The sequence below is a fragment of the Rissa tridactyla genome, chromosome 2 (genome assembly GCF_028500815.1).
Source record: "Rissa tridactyla isolate bRisTri1 chromosome 2, bRisTri1.patW.cur.20221130, whole genome shotgun sequence".
Taxonomy (NCBI): domain Eukaryota; kingdom Metazoa; phylum Chordata; class Aves; order Charadriiformes; family Laridae; genus Rissa; species Rissa tridactyla.
In genome coordinates, this window is record NC_071467.1 from 112,979,776 (window position 1) to 112,994,381 (window position 14,606).

At 52.1% G+C, this 14,606-nt stretch overlaps 8 gene segments (V, D, J or C); all 8 read left to right on the forward strand.

The window, feature by feature from the left end:
• Window positions 1-566: 566 nt before the first annotated feature.
• On the forward strand, window positions 567-1,203 carry LOC128905096 (probable non-functional T cell receptor gamma variable 10). The segment is given in 2 exon segments: window positions 567-698; window positions 818-1,203. Coding segments are annotated over 2 exon segments (429 nt in total).
• Window positions 1,204-3,894: 2,691 nt separating this feature from the next.
• Window positions 3,895-4,650, forward strand: LOC128905237 (T cell receptor gamma variable 8-like). The segment is given in 2 exon segments: window positions 3,895-4,062; window positions 4,188-4,650. Coding segments are annotated over 2 exon segments (429 nt in total).
• A 237-nt stretch (window positions 4,651-4,887) lies between these two features.
• Window positions 4,888-5,645, forward strand: LOC128905238 (Ig kappa chain V-VI region NQ5-61.1.2-like). The segment is given in 2 exon segments: window positions 4,888-5,051; window positions 5,162-5,645. Coding segments are annotated over 2 exon segments (378 nt in total).
• Window positions 5,646-6,627: 982 nt separating this feature from the next.
• Window positions 6,628-7,175, forward strand: LOC128905097 (probable non-functional T cell receptor gamma variable 10). The segment is given in 2 exon segments: window positions 6,628-6,670; window positions 6,790-7,175. Coding segments are annotated over 2 exon segments (429 nt in total).
• Window positions 7,176-8,371: 1,196 nt separating this feature from the next.
• On the forward strand, window positions 8,372-9,090 carry LOC128905241 (T cell receptor gamma variable 9-like). The segment is given in 2 exon segments: window positions 8,372-8,640; window positions 8,745-9,090. Coding segments are annotated over 2 exon segments (360 nt in total).
• Window positions 9,091-9,985: 895 nt separating this feature from the next.
• LOC128905235 (T cell receptor gamma variable 4-like) lies at window positions 9,986-10,621 on the forward strand. The segment is given in 1 exon segment: window positions 9,986-10,621. A coding segment is annotated over 1 exon segment (436 nt).
• Window positions 10,622-10,978: 357 nt separating this feature from the next.
• LOC128905240 (Ig kappa chain V-VI region NQ5-61.1.2-like) lies at window positions 10,979-11,484 on the forward strand. The segment is given in 2 exon segments: window positions 10,979-11,022; window positions 11,133-11,484. Coding segments are annotated over 2 exon segments (378 nt in total).
• A 689-nt stretch (window positions 11,485-12,173) lies between these two features.
• Window positions 12,174-14,176, forward strand: LOC128905098 (Ig kappa chain V-III region PC 4050-like). The segment is given in 3 exon segments: window positions 12,174-12,641; window positions 12,761-13,107; window positions 14,159-14,176. Coding segments are annotated over 3 exon segments (408 nt in total).
• Window positions 14,177-14,606: the final 430 nt, after the last annotated feature.

Consider the following 14,606-nt stretch of genomic DNA (forward strand, 5'->3'; position numbering starts at 1 on the left):
TCAAAACCAAAATCCTGCGGCTGTGCATTTCCTCCCGCATCCGAAACCAGAGTGGAGGCACGTCCCCGTGGTGCAGCTGCCCCGGTTGCTGCAGGCTGATGGCCGCCGTCTGCTCCGGTGGAGGGCAGCACCAGCACGGGGGCATCCCAGGCCCTTGGGCGTGCTGCAGCTGGGTGACTGAGCTGAAGCAGCAAAAGGAGGTCCCTAACGGGGTGGGGGAATGCCTCCTGCCCGCTCGGGCACTGTACGCCTCTCAGCACCCCTGCGGGTGACGGCACACGCTCACCGCCCACTGGGGTGACCTCCAGGTTGAAACCTTCATGCCCTCACGCGCAGCTGGAGCTGATCTCACTCACAGCCCGCCCTTCCTCAGTGGCTCTGCCTCAAGGTTTCAAGGGCCACAATCCTAGGATTTACCAGTGTGTCTCGTATTCACCTGAAAAGCAGGCAGGACCACAACTGCCTAACCAATTTTAGCATGTGCCAGCTTGGAGAGGGTTTTCTGCAAACGTGCCCCATCTGCTTGCACACAGAAGACCCGTTGCTGAAGACTGCTCAGGAGAGTCACCTGCTCCTCCCACACAGCCCAGTCCCCATCTCCGCTCCCTTGCACCCTCCTCTGACTCTCAACGACAGCAGAGCGTGACCGGCAAACATGCTGCTGCTGGCAGCGCTTGTCTCCACAGCCGCTTGGTCTTGTAAGTGCTTCCTTATTTTCTTACCTTCCCTCACAGGCACACATGGCTCTGCTAGCAGGCATCTTCCCAAAGCCCTGAATTCCAGCTCATGACACCATTTCTCCTCTTTTTTTTCCTAGGGGGATTTGCACAAGAAATTCCCGTGCAGAGCCCACTCTCTCTCACCAAGTCTAAAGGAAGTGTGTATCTGGAATGTCACTTTAAAGACGTCTCTGTAAATTTTGATAGCACCTACATGCACTGGTATCAACAGAAGGCGAATAAAGCTCCAGAGAGGATTCTCTACTTAGCAGGGACGACAAAAGTAGTAGATGAGGGCTTCCAAGAACGCAGGTACAGGGTTGAAAAAGATTCTAGCCAGAAAGTGTGTATTCTTACAATAAACGATGTCACTCCAGACGACACCGCTACCTACTATTGCGCCTACTGGTACGATCACTGTGGTAGGAGCTCTGAGATCACCGAGACAAATACCGCCTCAGCGTCTCAACCACAAACATCTTGAAAGATCCCGACTCCCATCCCCCAGCGTGGATGAGCGGCCTGGCCTCAGGCGCACGCTCTGGAGAAGTAGGACATGCTCGGGGCTGACCGACACCGTGGAAGCATCAGCTGCCAAAAGCTAGAGATTTCGGCTGAGCAAAGGCACAGTGCAAAGCTCCGATAGCTGACCCATCCTCTCCGTTCCACCTTCTCCTCCTTTTCACTCAGGCATGTCAGCAATGTGGTTGTAAGGATTTATTTGACGCAAAGCGGGCCCATTTCCACGTTGTTGTTCCTGGAAAAAGGTCAGCAAGTTGTGCTGGAGCTCTTCAAAGGAGCTTCCTTAGCAGTTCTGAGTAACTTCACACACTGACCGTAGGAACTGCGATTTCAGGTAGAACCTGCGTCACAGACTCCCATGTGACATTCGTGGTTGTAAAGAATGGGACCAATGGTTAAAAGGAGACCTGTGGAGCTGCTCACCCAGGGCTTAGTTTTGGGAGCTGCTGTGGGTGATGGTATCCGTTTGCAAGCTACCACCGCTTGCAGGACCTTTCATCAGGGGATGAAGGAGATCTCTTGCGGCCCCAAAAAGCTCGAGGCATTTAGAGGAGCTGCCACTGGGTGATGGGTACTCAAGTCACTCATTTGTCCTCTTTAGGCGCCGGCTCTCTCCTGCCGAAACGTGGCCTGAGCCCAGGGCGCTGCTTGCCAGGCGGGGCTCACCTGCAGGAACTCGCCAGGGTGACAAGTTGTGCAGAATAGCAGACAAGTGCTGCTTGGCTGTTTAGGTGACTAACCTGGAAGGACAGGCAGAAGGGACTTGCAGCACCAGCGCGAGGTAGAGCCAAAGTTTAACCCTACAGGGCTCCTTGCAGGGTGCAGCCCGGGGCTCTGCTTCCAGCAGCAGGCAAGAGCGGGTGCCCAGAGGAGACCGTACAAGCAAACACACAGCAGCAATTTCCCAGAAATGCTTCCTGATCTCAGTGATGTAGGGCAGCAATTTTGCCTGCTTTCGAGGGGCATCTCATCTCTTCCATCCTCCGATAGTCGATGTCCCTTGAAAATCCAGATAGGAAGAACTGACCTTAAAAGCGAGCACAAATAAATCTTATGTTGAGGGGAAAAAAATAAAAAGAAAAGTGACTCTTTACTTATCATCTAAGCAAATTCCTTAGGGGAAAAAAGAAAAAAATGCATGTTTGCCTCAGTAGTGAGCTCTCTCCTCACAAGTGTGTGTGTGTGTGGGGGGGGGTGGTGGTGGTGGGGCTTGCCTTCTCTCTAGGTGTTGATCAAAGGAAATGGCTTGTGCGTGATTATTTAACACATCCGCGGCTGGCAGAGCCTCATTGGGCGGTTTCGTGGTGCTCAGATCTGCTTCTCCCCCACCTTGAGTCTGGCCCTGACCCTGTTCCCATAAGGAAGCCGTAAGGAGCGCTGTGACAATGTGGCTACTGAGCACTTTCCTCCTGGCAGCTGGGTTTTCTTGTCCGTGCCCTGCTCAGCCCGCTGCCTGCACGTCCGCCAGTGGCAAAGGGGACGTTGTCTTATCTGAGCTTCATGCCTCTCATTTTTCTCTTTCTTTCACACAGGCGGTTCTGCACAGGTCTTGCAGCAAAGCCCCGTATCCATCACCAAGCCACAAAGCAAAACGGTGCTCATCAACTGCCACGTCTCCGATCCGGACTTTAACAACGTTTTCATTCACTGGTACCGAAAGAGGCCCAACGCAGCTCCCAGGCGCGTTGCCTACATGTCCTCCAGGCTCTTCCTCGAAAACCCCTCTGATGAGGGGAAGTTTAGCATCGAGAAGGACCCCGCCAAATCGGTCTGCACCCTGAGAGTGAGCAAAGTAACTCTGCAGGACTCGGCTACCTACTACTGTGCCAGGTGGGATGCACAGCAGTAGGAAGCCATAGGGGACGTGCACAAAGACGTGCTCTGCGTTCTGACCCAGCTCCTGAAGAGTTTGACAAGACGCAGGAACATCCCCACCCAACTTTTCCCACCAGCTGTGAATCAGGCACACTGTACGGGCAGCCAGACGCCAAAGACGCTGCTGAGCTAGTGCACGCTTTGCAGACGCGCAACTCCAGCCAGCAGCAGCAGAGCTGTTATTCCACTCTTTCCAGAGGAACCAGCAGGGACCTTGCCTCCAAAGAACGGCTTTGAATGGTACGGACTACTTTCTCTATTTTGCTTGCCCTATCCCTCTTTATTTTAAACTAAACCTCGGGGGGCTGTAGAGCATTTGTGTTTCTTTGCATAATACCCAGCATTTGGAGGTGCCAGCCTGGGTGCAGCATCTCACCTTAGCCGTGAGAAGACGCCGTCACAAGCAGTGCTACTTGTGGGCTCCCAAATGGCTGCTGTGTATTCTCCTGGCCTTTGCCATTCAACCTGTGTGACGGGCAGTCATTTGAGAGCCCTCACATTCATTAAGCTCCATGTCCTGATTGTTTTCTTTAACTTGACTGAGAGCGGACCTGCGGAAAAGTCTCTGACCCCTGGCATTGTGTAGCAGCCTTCAACTAGTCTAAAAGCAATGGGAAAATCTGCGACATACTACACGAGTACTTTGTAAAGCAGTTAGAGTAGTTGTGTGTGTGCGCACGAGAGAGAGAGAGAGAGAGAAGGTGAGTTTGTGCCGCTTGTGTAAAAGCTATAACCAGGCTGTAAACCTTTAGCAGGGTTCAGTCCTGCTGCTTTTGCCGCTGGGAAAGCCTCTCCGCGTGATGCCCCAGTGAGTCATTTCCTTTGCTCAGCCGCAGCCCTGCGTCCCTGCCGGGAGAGCTGTCACCTTCCTCCCGGAGGCAGACGCCAGCGAGAGCCCTCGGGATGCTGCTGCTCCTGCTCGTGGGCCTGGCTGCAGCCTGGTCTCGTAGGTTCCCCTTGTCACCACGGCACGGCACGGTGTGGGGCAGTGGCAGGAGGCACCCCGTATTTGGCAGTGGGAATGGACAGCAGGCTGAGGGTGTTTGTTCTCTTTTCTCTCCTTCTTTCTAGCTGGACAAGCACAAGAGCTTCTGAAGCAGAGTCAAGCATCTGTTACCAGAGAGCAAACGAAAACTGCACGGATTGACTGTGTAGCCGAGGGCATATCTGGCTTCCAGTCTGCGTATATACATTGGTACCGACATACGCCCCCCAGAGCTCCCCAACGGATTCTGTTAATCGGATCAGGACCAGTCACTTACGATGATGATTCCTATAGGAACAAGTACTCTTCTTGGAAGCAAGGTACAAATGTCTGCACTTTCTTCATCTATGACGTCAACCCCAGCGATGAAGGCACCTACTACTGTGCCTACTGGCGGTCCCACAGAACTAGCAGGCCACAGGCAGCCTGTACAGAAAGCTGCCCGTACCCTGAGCACGAGGCTTTCCGTTGAATTCAGAGAACCACAATTGCACCTTCCTGCCTCTGAAACATCCCAACAGGTTTCTGCTGAGGATGGAAGTATAAATAACGGCCAAAGAGAGCAGCACAAAACCACAAAGAGTTGCAGCGTTCTACAGCTCAGCTGGTATCATGGGCTGGGCTGGGGAAAAGGAGCACTCCTCTGGGTGATGGAAATGACGGCTGAATTTAGACAATGACACAGATCATCGTTGGAGGCTATAGATGCCTTCCCAAATACAGTCTGAGCTGACAACAAGGAAGCGCTGGAAGGGAGGGAGGACAGGGGGAGGTAGCAGTTTGAAGGACGACCATTGGATGTTCCAAGTGAGTCACAGCCTCCTCCCAGTCATTTGATGCTTTCTCCACCTTTATAGTGTTCCTGTCTCTATTAATTTCATTTCCAGGTTTAACCCACACAGGCAGCATGTTGCTGCTCCCAGTCCTTCTTGCAACGTCATTGTGGTCCCGTAAGCCCTTTTTCCTCTCCCCTCTCCTTCCCATTTCCAGAGAGCGCAGTCCTGGCTCCAAAATCCCGTGGTTTCTTCCCCTCAGAGTATTTCTCCGCTTCTCCTTCCAGGTGGAGACGCACAGGCAGTGCCGGTGCAAACCCCAGAGCTGCAGAGGCAGGTGACTGGCAGCTCTGCCAGCATGGCGTGCCGAATGAGCGCCAAAAACATCGTGCACTGGTACAGGCAGCTTCCCGGAGAGCCGCCAAAGAGGATCCTGTACGTGTCGGGACAGTCACCTGTGTTTGATGACAGCAGTGATACAAGGAGATTTCAAGTTCGGAAACATCCTACTGAGCCCCTCTACAGTCTCACGATACAATATTTAACCCCGAGGGATTCTGGCACCTACTACTGTGCCTATTGGTTCTATGAAGGCATCACAGCGTTAGATGGGCAAAGATAAGCCGTACAAAAAAGCACTTTTGCACTCTGAACCGCAAGCTCAAAATGCTGATCTGCCAAAATGCCGATACTTCCTTATTCCACCCCTCTCTGACGATTTTCTGCAACAGGATAAGAGAAATAGCAATTTAGCATGGCAATGGCTAAAGAGATGATGTTTACGGTCAGTGTATCAATTCAATACTCACCCCTATCTGTAAGGTCCTGAAACCGGAGAGTCCCAGTCACTTTGGCGTGAATACATTGACCGTGACTCTTAAGATGAAGGCCTGGTTGTACTCAAGTTCAGTAAAATTACTGAAAGCGCAATTAATCCTGTGTCGCTCGAACCAGGACCCAGTCACAGGGGAGCACCCCGCAGCACCAGCCCCGCTCATCGAGATGCCCCTCTGCCATGGCTGCTGCCAGCAGCCCTCACAGGGCTCCCTTTTGTTTTCCAGCCTTCCTTCCAAGAAGTGTTTGCATCTCATCCGAGCTTCAAAACCAAAATCCTGCGGCTGTGCATTTCCTCCCGCATCCGAAACCAGAGTGGAGGCACGTCCCCGTGGTGCAGCTGCCCCGGTTGCTGCAGGCTGATGGCCGCCGTCTGCTCCGGTGGAGGGCAGCACCAGCACGGGGGCATCCCAGGCCCTTGGGCGTGCTGCAGCTGGGTGACTGAGCTGAAGCAGCAAAAGGAGGTCCCTAACGGGGTGGGGGAATGCCTCCTGCCCGCTCGGGCACTGTACGCCTCTCAGCACCCCTGCGGGTGACGGCACACGCTCACCGCCCACTGGGGTGACCTCCAGGTTGAAACCTTCATGCCCTCACGCGCAGCTGGAGCTGATCTCACTCACAGCCCGCCCTTCCTCAGTGGCTCTGCCTCAAGGTTTCAAGGGCCACAATCCTAGGATTTACCAGTGTGTCTCGTATTCACCTGAAAAGCAGGCAGGACCACAACTGCCTAACCAATTTTAGCATGTGCCAGCTTGGAGAGGGTTTTCTGCAAACGTGCCCCATCTGCTTGCACACAGAAGACCCGTTGCTGAAGACTGCTCAAGAGAGTCACCTGCTCCTCCCACACAGCCCAGTCCCCATCTCCGCTCCCTTGCACCCTCCTCTGACTCTCAACGCCAGCAGAGCGTGACCAGCAAACATGCTGCTGCTGGCAGCGCTTGTCTCCACAGCCGCTTGGTCTTGTAAGTGCTTCCTTGTTTTCTTACCTTCCCTCACAGGCACACACGGCTCTGCTAGCAGGCATCTTCCCAAAGCCCTGAATTCCAGCTCATGACACCATTTCTCCTCTTTTTTTTCCTAGGGGGATTTGCACAAGAAATTCCCGTGCAGAGACCACTCTCTCTCACCAAGTCTAAAGGAAGTGTGTATCTGGAATGTCACTTTAAAGACGTCTCTGTAAATTTTGATAGCACCTACATGCACTGGTATCAACAGAAGGCGAATAAAGCTCCAGAGAGGATTCTCTACTTAGCAGGGACGACAAAAGTAGTAGATGAGGGCTTCCAAGAACGCAGGTACAGGGTTGAAAAAGATTCTAGCCAGAAAGTGTGTATTCTTACAATAAACGATGTCACTCCAGACGACACCGCTACCTACTATTGCGCCTACTGGTACGATCACTGTGGTAGGAGCTCTGAGATCACCGAGACAAATACTGCCTCAGCGTCTCAACCACAAACAACTTGAAAGATCCCGACTCCCATCCCCCAGCGTGGATGAGCGGCCTGGCCTCAGGCGCACGCTCTGGAGAAGTAGGACATGCTCGGGGCTGACCGACACCGTGGAAGCATCAGCTGCCAAAAGCTAGAGATTTCGGCTGAGCAAAGGCACAGTGCAAAGCTCCGATAGCTGACCCATCCTCTCCGTTCCACCTTCTCCTCCTTTTCACTCAGGCATGTCAGCAATGTGGTTGTAAGGATTTATTTGACGCAAAGCGGGCCCATTTCCACGTTGTTGTTCCTGGAAAAAGGTCAGCAAGTTGTGCTGGAGCTCTTCAAAGGAGCTTCCTTAGCAGTTCTGAGTAACTTCACACACTGACCGTAGGAACTGCGATTTCAGGTAGAACCTGCGTCACAGACTCCCATGTGACATTCGTGGTTGAAAAGAATGGGACCAATGGTTAAAAGGAGACCTGTGGAGCTGCTCACCCAGGGCTTAGTTTTGGGAGCTGCTGTGGGTGATGGTATCCGTTTGCAAGCTACCACCGCTTGCAGGACCTTTCATCAGGGGATGAAGGAGATCTCTTGCGGCCCCAAAAAGCTCGAGGCATTTAGAGGAGCTGCCACTGGGTGATGGGTACTCAAGTCACTCATTTGTCCTCTTTAGGCGCCGGCTCTCTCCTGCCGAAACGTGGCCTGAGCCCAGGGTGCTGCTTGCCAGGCGGGGCTCACCTGCAGGAACTCGCCAGGGTGACAAGTTGTGCAGAATAGCAGACAAGTGCTGCTTGGCTGTTTAGGTGACTAACCTGGACGGACAGGCAAAGGGGCTTGCAGCACCAGCGCGAGGTAGAGCCAAAGTTTAACCCTACAGGGCTCCTTGCCGGGTGCAGCCCAGGGCTCTGCTTCCAGCAGCAGGCAAGAGCGGGTGCCCAGAGGAGACCGTACAAGCAAACACACAGCAGCAATTTCCCAGAAATGCTTCCTGATCTCAGTGATGTAGGGCAGCAATTTTGCCTGCTTTCGAAGGGCATCTCATCTCTTCCATCCTCCGATAGTCGATGTCCCTTGAAAATCCAGATAGGAAGAACTGACCTTAAAAGCTAGCACAAATAAATCTTATGTTGAGGGGAAAAAAATAAAAAGAAAAGTGACTCTTTACTTATCATCTAAGCAAATTCCTTAGGGGAAAAAAGAAAAAAATGCATGTTTGCCTCAGTAGTGAGCTCTCTCCTCACAAGTGTGTGTGTGTGGGGGGGGTGGTGGTGGTGGTGGGGCTTGCCTTCTCTCTAGGTGTTGATCAAAGGAAATGGCTTGTGCGTGATTATTTAACACATCCGCGGCTGGCAGAGCCTCATTGGGCGGTTTCGTGGTGCTCAGATCTGCTTCTCCCCCACCTTGAGTCTGGCCCTGACCCTGTCCCCATAAGGAAGCCGTAAGGAGCGCTGTGACAATGTGGCTACTGAGCACTTTCCTCCTGGCAGCTGGGTTTTCTTGTCCGTGCCCTGCTCAGCCCGCTGCCTGCACGTCCGCCGGTGGCAAAGGGGACGTTGTCTTATCTGAGCTTCATGCCTCTCATTTTTCTCTTTCTTTCACACAGGCGGTTCTGCACAGGTCTTGCAGCAAAGCCCCGTATCCATCACCAAGCCACAAAGCAAAACGGTGCTCATCAACTGCCACGTCTCCGATCCGGACTTTAACAACGTTTTCATTCACTGGTACCGAAAGAGGCCCAACGCAGCTCCCAGGCGCGTTGCCTACATGTCCTCCAGGCTCTTCCTCGAAAACCCCTCTGATGAGGGGAAGTTTAGCATCGAGAAGGACCCCGCCAAATCGGTCTGCACCCTGAGAGTGAGCAAAGTAACTCTGCAGGACTCGGCTACCTACTACTGTGCCAGGTGGGATGCACAGCAGTAGGAAGCCATAGGGGACGTGCACAAAGACGTGCTCTGCGTTCTGACCCAGCTCCTGAAGAGTTTGACAACATGCAGGAACATCCCCACCCAACTTTTCCCACCAGCTGTGAATCAGGCACACTGTACGGGCAGCCAGACGCCAAAGACGCTGCTGAGCTAGTGCACGCTTTGCAGACGCGCAACTCCAGCCAGCAGCAGCAGAGCTGTTATTCCACTCTTTCCAGAGGAACCAGCAGGGACCTTGCCTCCAAAGAACGGCTTTGAATGGTACGGACTACTTTCTCTATTTTGCTTGCCCTATCCCTCTTTATTTTAAACTAAACCTCGGGGGGCTGTAGAGCATTTGTGTTTCTTTGCATAATACCCAGCATTTGGAGGTGCCAGCCTGGGTGCAGCATCTCACCTTAGCCGTGAGAAGACGCCGTCACAAGCAGTGCTACTTGTGGGCTCCCAAATGGCTGCTGTGTATTCTCCTGGCCTTTGCCATTCAACCTGTGTGACGGGCAGTCATTTGAGAGCCCTCACATTCATTAAGCTCCATGTCCTGATTGTTTTCTTTAACGTGACTGAGAGCGGACCTGCGGAAAAGTCTCTGACCCCTGGCATTGTGTAGCAGCCTTCAACTAGTCTAAAAGCAATGGGAAAATCTGCGACATACTACACGAGTACTTTGTAAAGCAGTTAGAGTAGTTGTGTGTGTGTGCACGAGAGAGAGAGAGAGAGAGAAGGTGAGTTTGTGCCGCTTGTGTAAAAGCTATAACCAGGCTGTAAACCTTTAGCAGGGTTCAGTCCTGCTGCTTTTGCCGCTGGGAAAGCCTCTCCGCGTGATGCCCCAGTGAGTCATTTCCTTTGCTCAGCCGCAGCCCTGCGTCCCTGCCGGGAGAGCTGTCACCTTCCTCCCGGAGACAGACGCCAGCGAGAGCCCTCGGGATGCTGCTGCTCCTGCTCGTGGGCCTGGCTGCAGCCTGGTCTCGTAGGTTCCCCTTGTCACCACGGCACGGCACGGTGTGGGGCAGTGGCAGGAGGCACCCCGTATTTGGCAGTGGGAATGGACAGCAGGCTGAGGGTGTTTGTTCTCTTTTCTCTCCTTCTTTCTAGCTGGACGAGCACAAGAGCTTCTGAAGCAGAGTCAAGCATCTGTTACCAGAGAGCAAACGAAAACTGCACGGATTGACTGTGTAGCCGAGGGCATATCTGGCTTCCAGTCTGCGTATATACATTGGTACCGACATACGCCCCCCAGAGCTCCCCAACGGATTCTGTTAATCGGATCAGGACCAGTCACTTACGATGATGATTCCTATAGGAACAAGTACTCTTCTTGGAAGCAAGGTACAAATGTCTGCACTTTCTTCATCTATGACGTCAACCCCAGCGATGAAGGCACCTACTACTGTGCCTACTGGCGGTCCCACAGAACTAGCAGGCCACAGGCAGCCTGTACAGAAAGCTGCCCGTACCCTGAGCACGAGGCTTTCCGTTGAATTCAGAGAACCACAATTGCACCTTCCTGCCTCTGAAACATCCCAACAGGTTTCTGCTGAGGATGGAAGTATAAATAACGGCCAAAGAGAGCAGCACAAAACCACAAAGAGTTGCAGCGTTCTACAGCTCAGCTGGTATCATGGGCTGGGCTGGGGAAAAGGAGCACTCCTCTGGGTGATGGAAATGACGGCTGAATTTAGACAATGACACAGATCATCGTTGGAGGCTATAGATGCCTTCCCAAATACAGTCTGAGCTGACAACAACGAAGCGATGGAAGGGAGGGAGGACAGGGGGAGGTAGCAGTTTGAAGGACGACCATTGGATGTTCCAAGTGAGTCACAGCCTCCTCCCAGTCATTTGATGTTTTCTCCACCTTTATAGTGTTCCTGTCCCTATTAATTTCATTTCCAGGTTTAACCCACAGAGGCAGCATGTTGCTGCTCCCAGTCCTTCTTGCAACGTCATTGTGGTCCCGTAAGCCCTTTTTCCTCTCCCCTCTCCTTCCCATTTCCAGAGAGCGCAGTCCTGGCTCCAAAATCCCGTGATTTCTTCCCCTCAGAGTATTTCTCCGCTTCTCCTTCCAGGTGGAGACGCACAGGCAGTGCCGGTGCAAACCCCAGAGCTGCAGAGGCAGGTGACTGGCAGCTCTGCCAGCATGGCGTGCCGAATGAGCGCCAAAAACATCGTGCACTGGTACAAGCAGCTTCCCGGAGAGCCGCCAAAGAGGATCCTGTACGTGTTGCGACAGTCACCTGTGTTTGATGACAGCAGTGATACAAGGAGATTTCAAGTATGGAAACATCCTACTGAGCCCCTCTACGGTCTCACGATACAATATTTAACCCCGAGGGATTCTGGCACCTACTACTGTGCCTATTGGTTCTATGAAGGCATCACAGCGTTAGATGGGCAAAGATAAGCCGTACAAAAAAGCACTTTTGCACTCTGAACCGCAAGCTCAAAATGCTGATCTGCCAAAATGCCGATACTTCCTTATTCCACCCCCCTCTGACGATTTTCTGCAACAGGATAAGAGAAATAGCAATTTAGCATGGCAATGGCTAAAGAGATGATGTTTACGGTCAGTGTATCAATTCAATACTCACCCCTATCTGTAAGGTCCTGAAACCGGAGAGTCCCCGTCACTTTGGCGTGAATACATTGACCGTGAGTCTTAAGATGAAGGCCTGGTTGTACTCAAGTTCAGTAAAATTACTGAAAGCGCAATTAATCCTGTGTCGCTCGAACCAGGACCCAGTCACAGGGGAGCACCCCGCAGCACCAGCCCCGCTCATCGAGATGCCCCTCTGCCATGGCTGCTGCCAGCAGCCCTCACAGGGCTCCCTTTTGTTTTCCAGCCTTCCTTCCAAGAAGTGTTTGCATCTCATCCGAGCTTCAAAACCAAAATCCTGCGGCTGTGCATTTCCTCCCGCATCCGAAACCAGAGTGGAGGCACGTCCCCGTGGTGCAGCTGCCCCGGTTGCTGCAGGCTGATGGCCGCCGTCTGCTCCGGTGGAGGGCAGCACCAGCACGGGGGCATCCCAGGCCCTTGGGCGTGCTGCAGCTGGGTGACTGAGCTGAAGCAGCAAAAGGAGGTCCCTAACGGGGTGGGGGAATGCCTCCTGCCCGCTCGGGCACTGTACGCCTCTCAGCACCCCTGCGGGTGACGGCACACGCTCACCGCCCACTGGGGTGACCTCCAGGTTGAAACCTTCATGCCCTCACGCGCAGCTGGAGCTGATCTCACTCACAGCCCGCCCTTCCTCAGTGGCTCTGCCTCAAGGTTTCAAGGGCCACAATCCTAGGATTTACCAGTGTGTCTCGTATTCACCTGAAAAGCAGGCAGGACCACAACTGCCTAACCAATTTTAGCATGTGCCAGCTTGGAGAGGGTTTTCTGCAAACGTGCCCCATCTGCTTGCACACAGAAGACCCGTTGCTGAAGACTGCTCAAGAGAGTCACCTGCTCCTCCCACACAGCCCAGTCCCCATCTCCGCTCCCTTGCACCCTCCTCTGACTCTCAACGACAGCAGAGCGTGACCAGCAAACATGCTGCTGCTGGCAGCGCTTGTCTCCACAGCCGCTTGGTCTTGTAAGTGCTTCCTTATTTTCTTACCTTCCCTCACAGGCACACACGGCTCTGCTAGCAGGCATCTTCCCAAAGCCCTGAATTCCAGCTCATGACACCATTTCTCCTCTTTTTTTTCCTAGGGGGATTTGCACAAGAAATTCCCGTGCAGAGCCCTGTATCCATCACCAAGTTTGAAAAAAGTGCACGCATGTCATGTGAAATTGAATCATTAGGGGACAAATTTGCTGACACCGTCATACATTGGTATCAACAGAAGGAGGGTGCACCTCCAGAGAGGCTCCTGTTCTTTTCAGGAGGGAAACCTTCAGTTGAAAGTGGTTTTCAACCGAATAGGTACATGGTTGAAAATGTTTCTGGACAGAAACGATGCGTTCTTACGATAAAAGATGTAACTCCAGATGACACTGCTACTTACTACTGCGCCTACTGGGATCCTCACCATGATAGAAACTTAAAGATCATCAAGGCAAAAACCCCCATCCCTCAGTGTCTTAACCACAGGGTTGTAACTGTGCCACTCCCCAACCTTTCCCTCCATCTGGTATCAGCTGCAGGAAGGCAAAAAACCTTTTCCTGCTACCCACAAAGACCAGCTCACCCTGCACAACTATCCTTTTCAAATTCTGGGTGGTCATTAGCACTCCAGTCTCCAAACACACATCTACTTCTTTAAGGGCAAAGGAAGTGTTCACTGACTTAAGAATTAGCACATAAGTACTGGAAACACACCTGCTCCTTCGGTGCTGTTTACACAGCCATGGCAGAACTCTGGTGGCCCTTGAGGGGAGCAAGCATTGCGTTGACTTTCTAGTCCAGCCGCTGTTCTCCCCTAGGAAAGAGAAGGCAGTAAGAGAAAGACAACATGCTGAACAAAGTACCTTGGTGGTGGGAACGATATACTTGCCACTGCCTAGAACTTCTAAGAAAAAGCTTTCCGTGGTCCCCACTATAGTCTTCTTTGCTCTACATGTAAGCAACTGTAAGTCCCTGGAAATGTTGTTTACTGAATTCAGATACCACAAAATCCCACATGGACCAATTTAAATCAAGACTTACAGTCTCTTATCTGCCACAGATGTTGATGTGCTGCTTCTAACCATCCTCTTTTTTATTTCATATTAAGGCAAATAGGATAAACAGATTTTTTGGAAAGAAGGAGATTTGTTGAAACTATCAAGGTTGATGGATTTTTTTTCAAATTTGCAGTGACTTAGTATAAGGCCCTGGGCACAGCAAGCATTTCAAAGAAGAGCCTGAGAGGAATAATTTTGGCTTGTGCTTTTAGTCCAGTATGTGCCTACTCATCAGATTTGCTTTTCCTGATGGAGGGTGTAATTGGATACCTGAGATGCTGGACCATCACCCAGAATGAGCTATGGGACTTTAGAAAGAAGATCAGGCTAGGTGCAAATAAGCACTGACCACCAGTGGCCTCAGATCTTGAAAGTCCTCAACGCAAAGAGAAGTTAAGGACCCAGATGCTCTCTGATTTCACTGAATCCTGTTGGTACCTTCAGGACCAGTCAACGGTGTGATGCACAACTCTCAGCCAGAAATTAGTACTCTCGCATGCTGTCTTTAGTTATAGGATCTCACGGCAGTTTTCCAAAGAGTTTCCTCTTAGTTCAGTGAATCATCCTTATTTTTTGTTATTTTCTGCCCTCTGCTTTCAGTGGCTTCCAGAAACTTGCTGTGCTGCAGTCAGCATTGATGTTTTTCTCAGGGACCCTTCCCTTGTGGTCCTGTGATGGGGTCAGAAAGCTTCCTGAACCAGACATCATCCTCGTTGGAGCATGTGGCATCACTGTGCCCATTTTATGATAGTAAAATTGATGTGGACCATCAAGAGACCCATTTCCAGTGGTTTCACCACCTCTAGCACACTCTGATGTCTCAACACGTCTCGAGCTTCACAGCAGCCATCCATGCTGTATCCACAGAGCAAGGCCCCATGCAGGGGAAAGT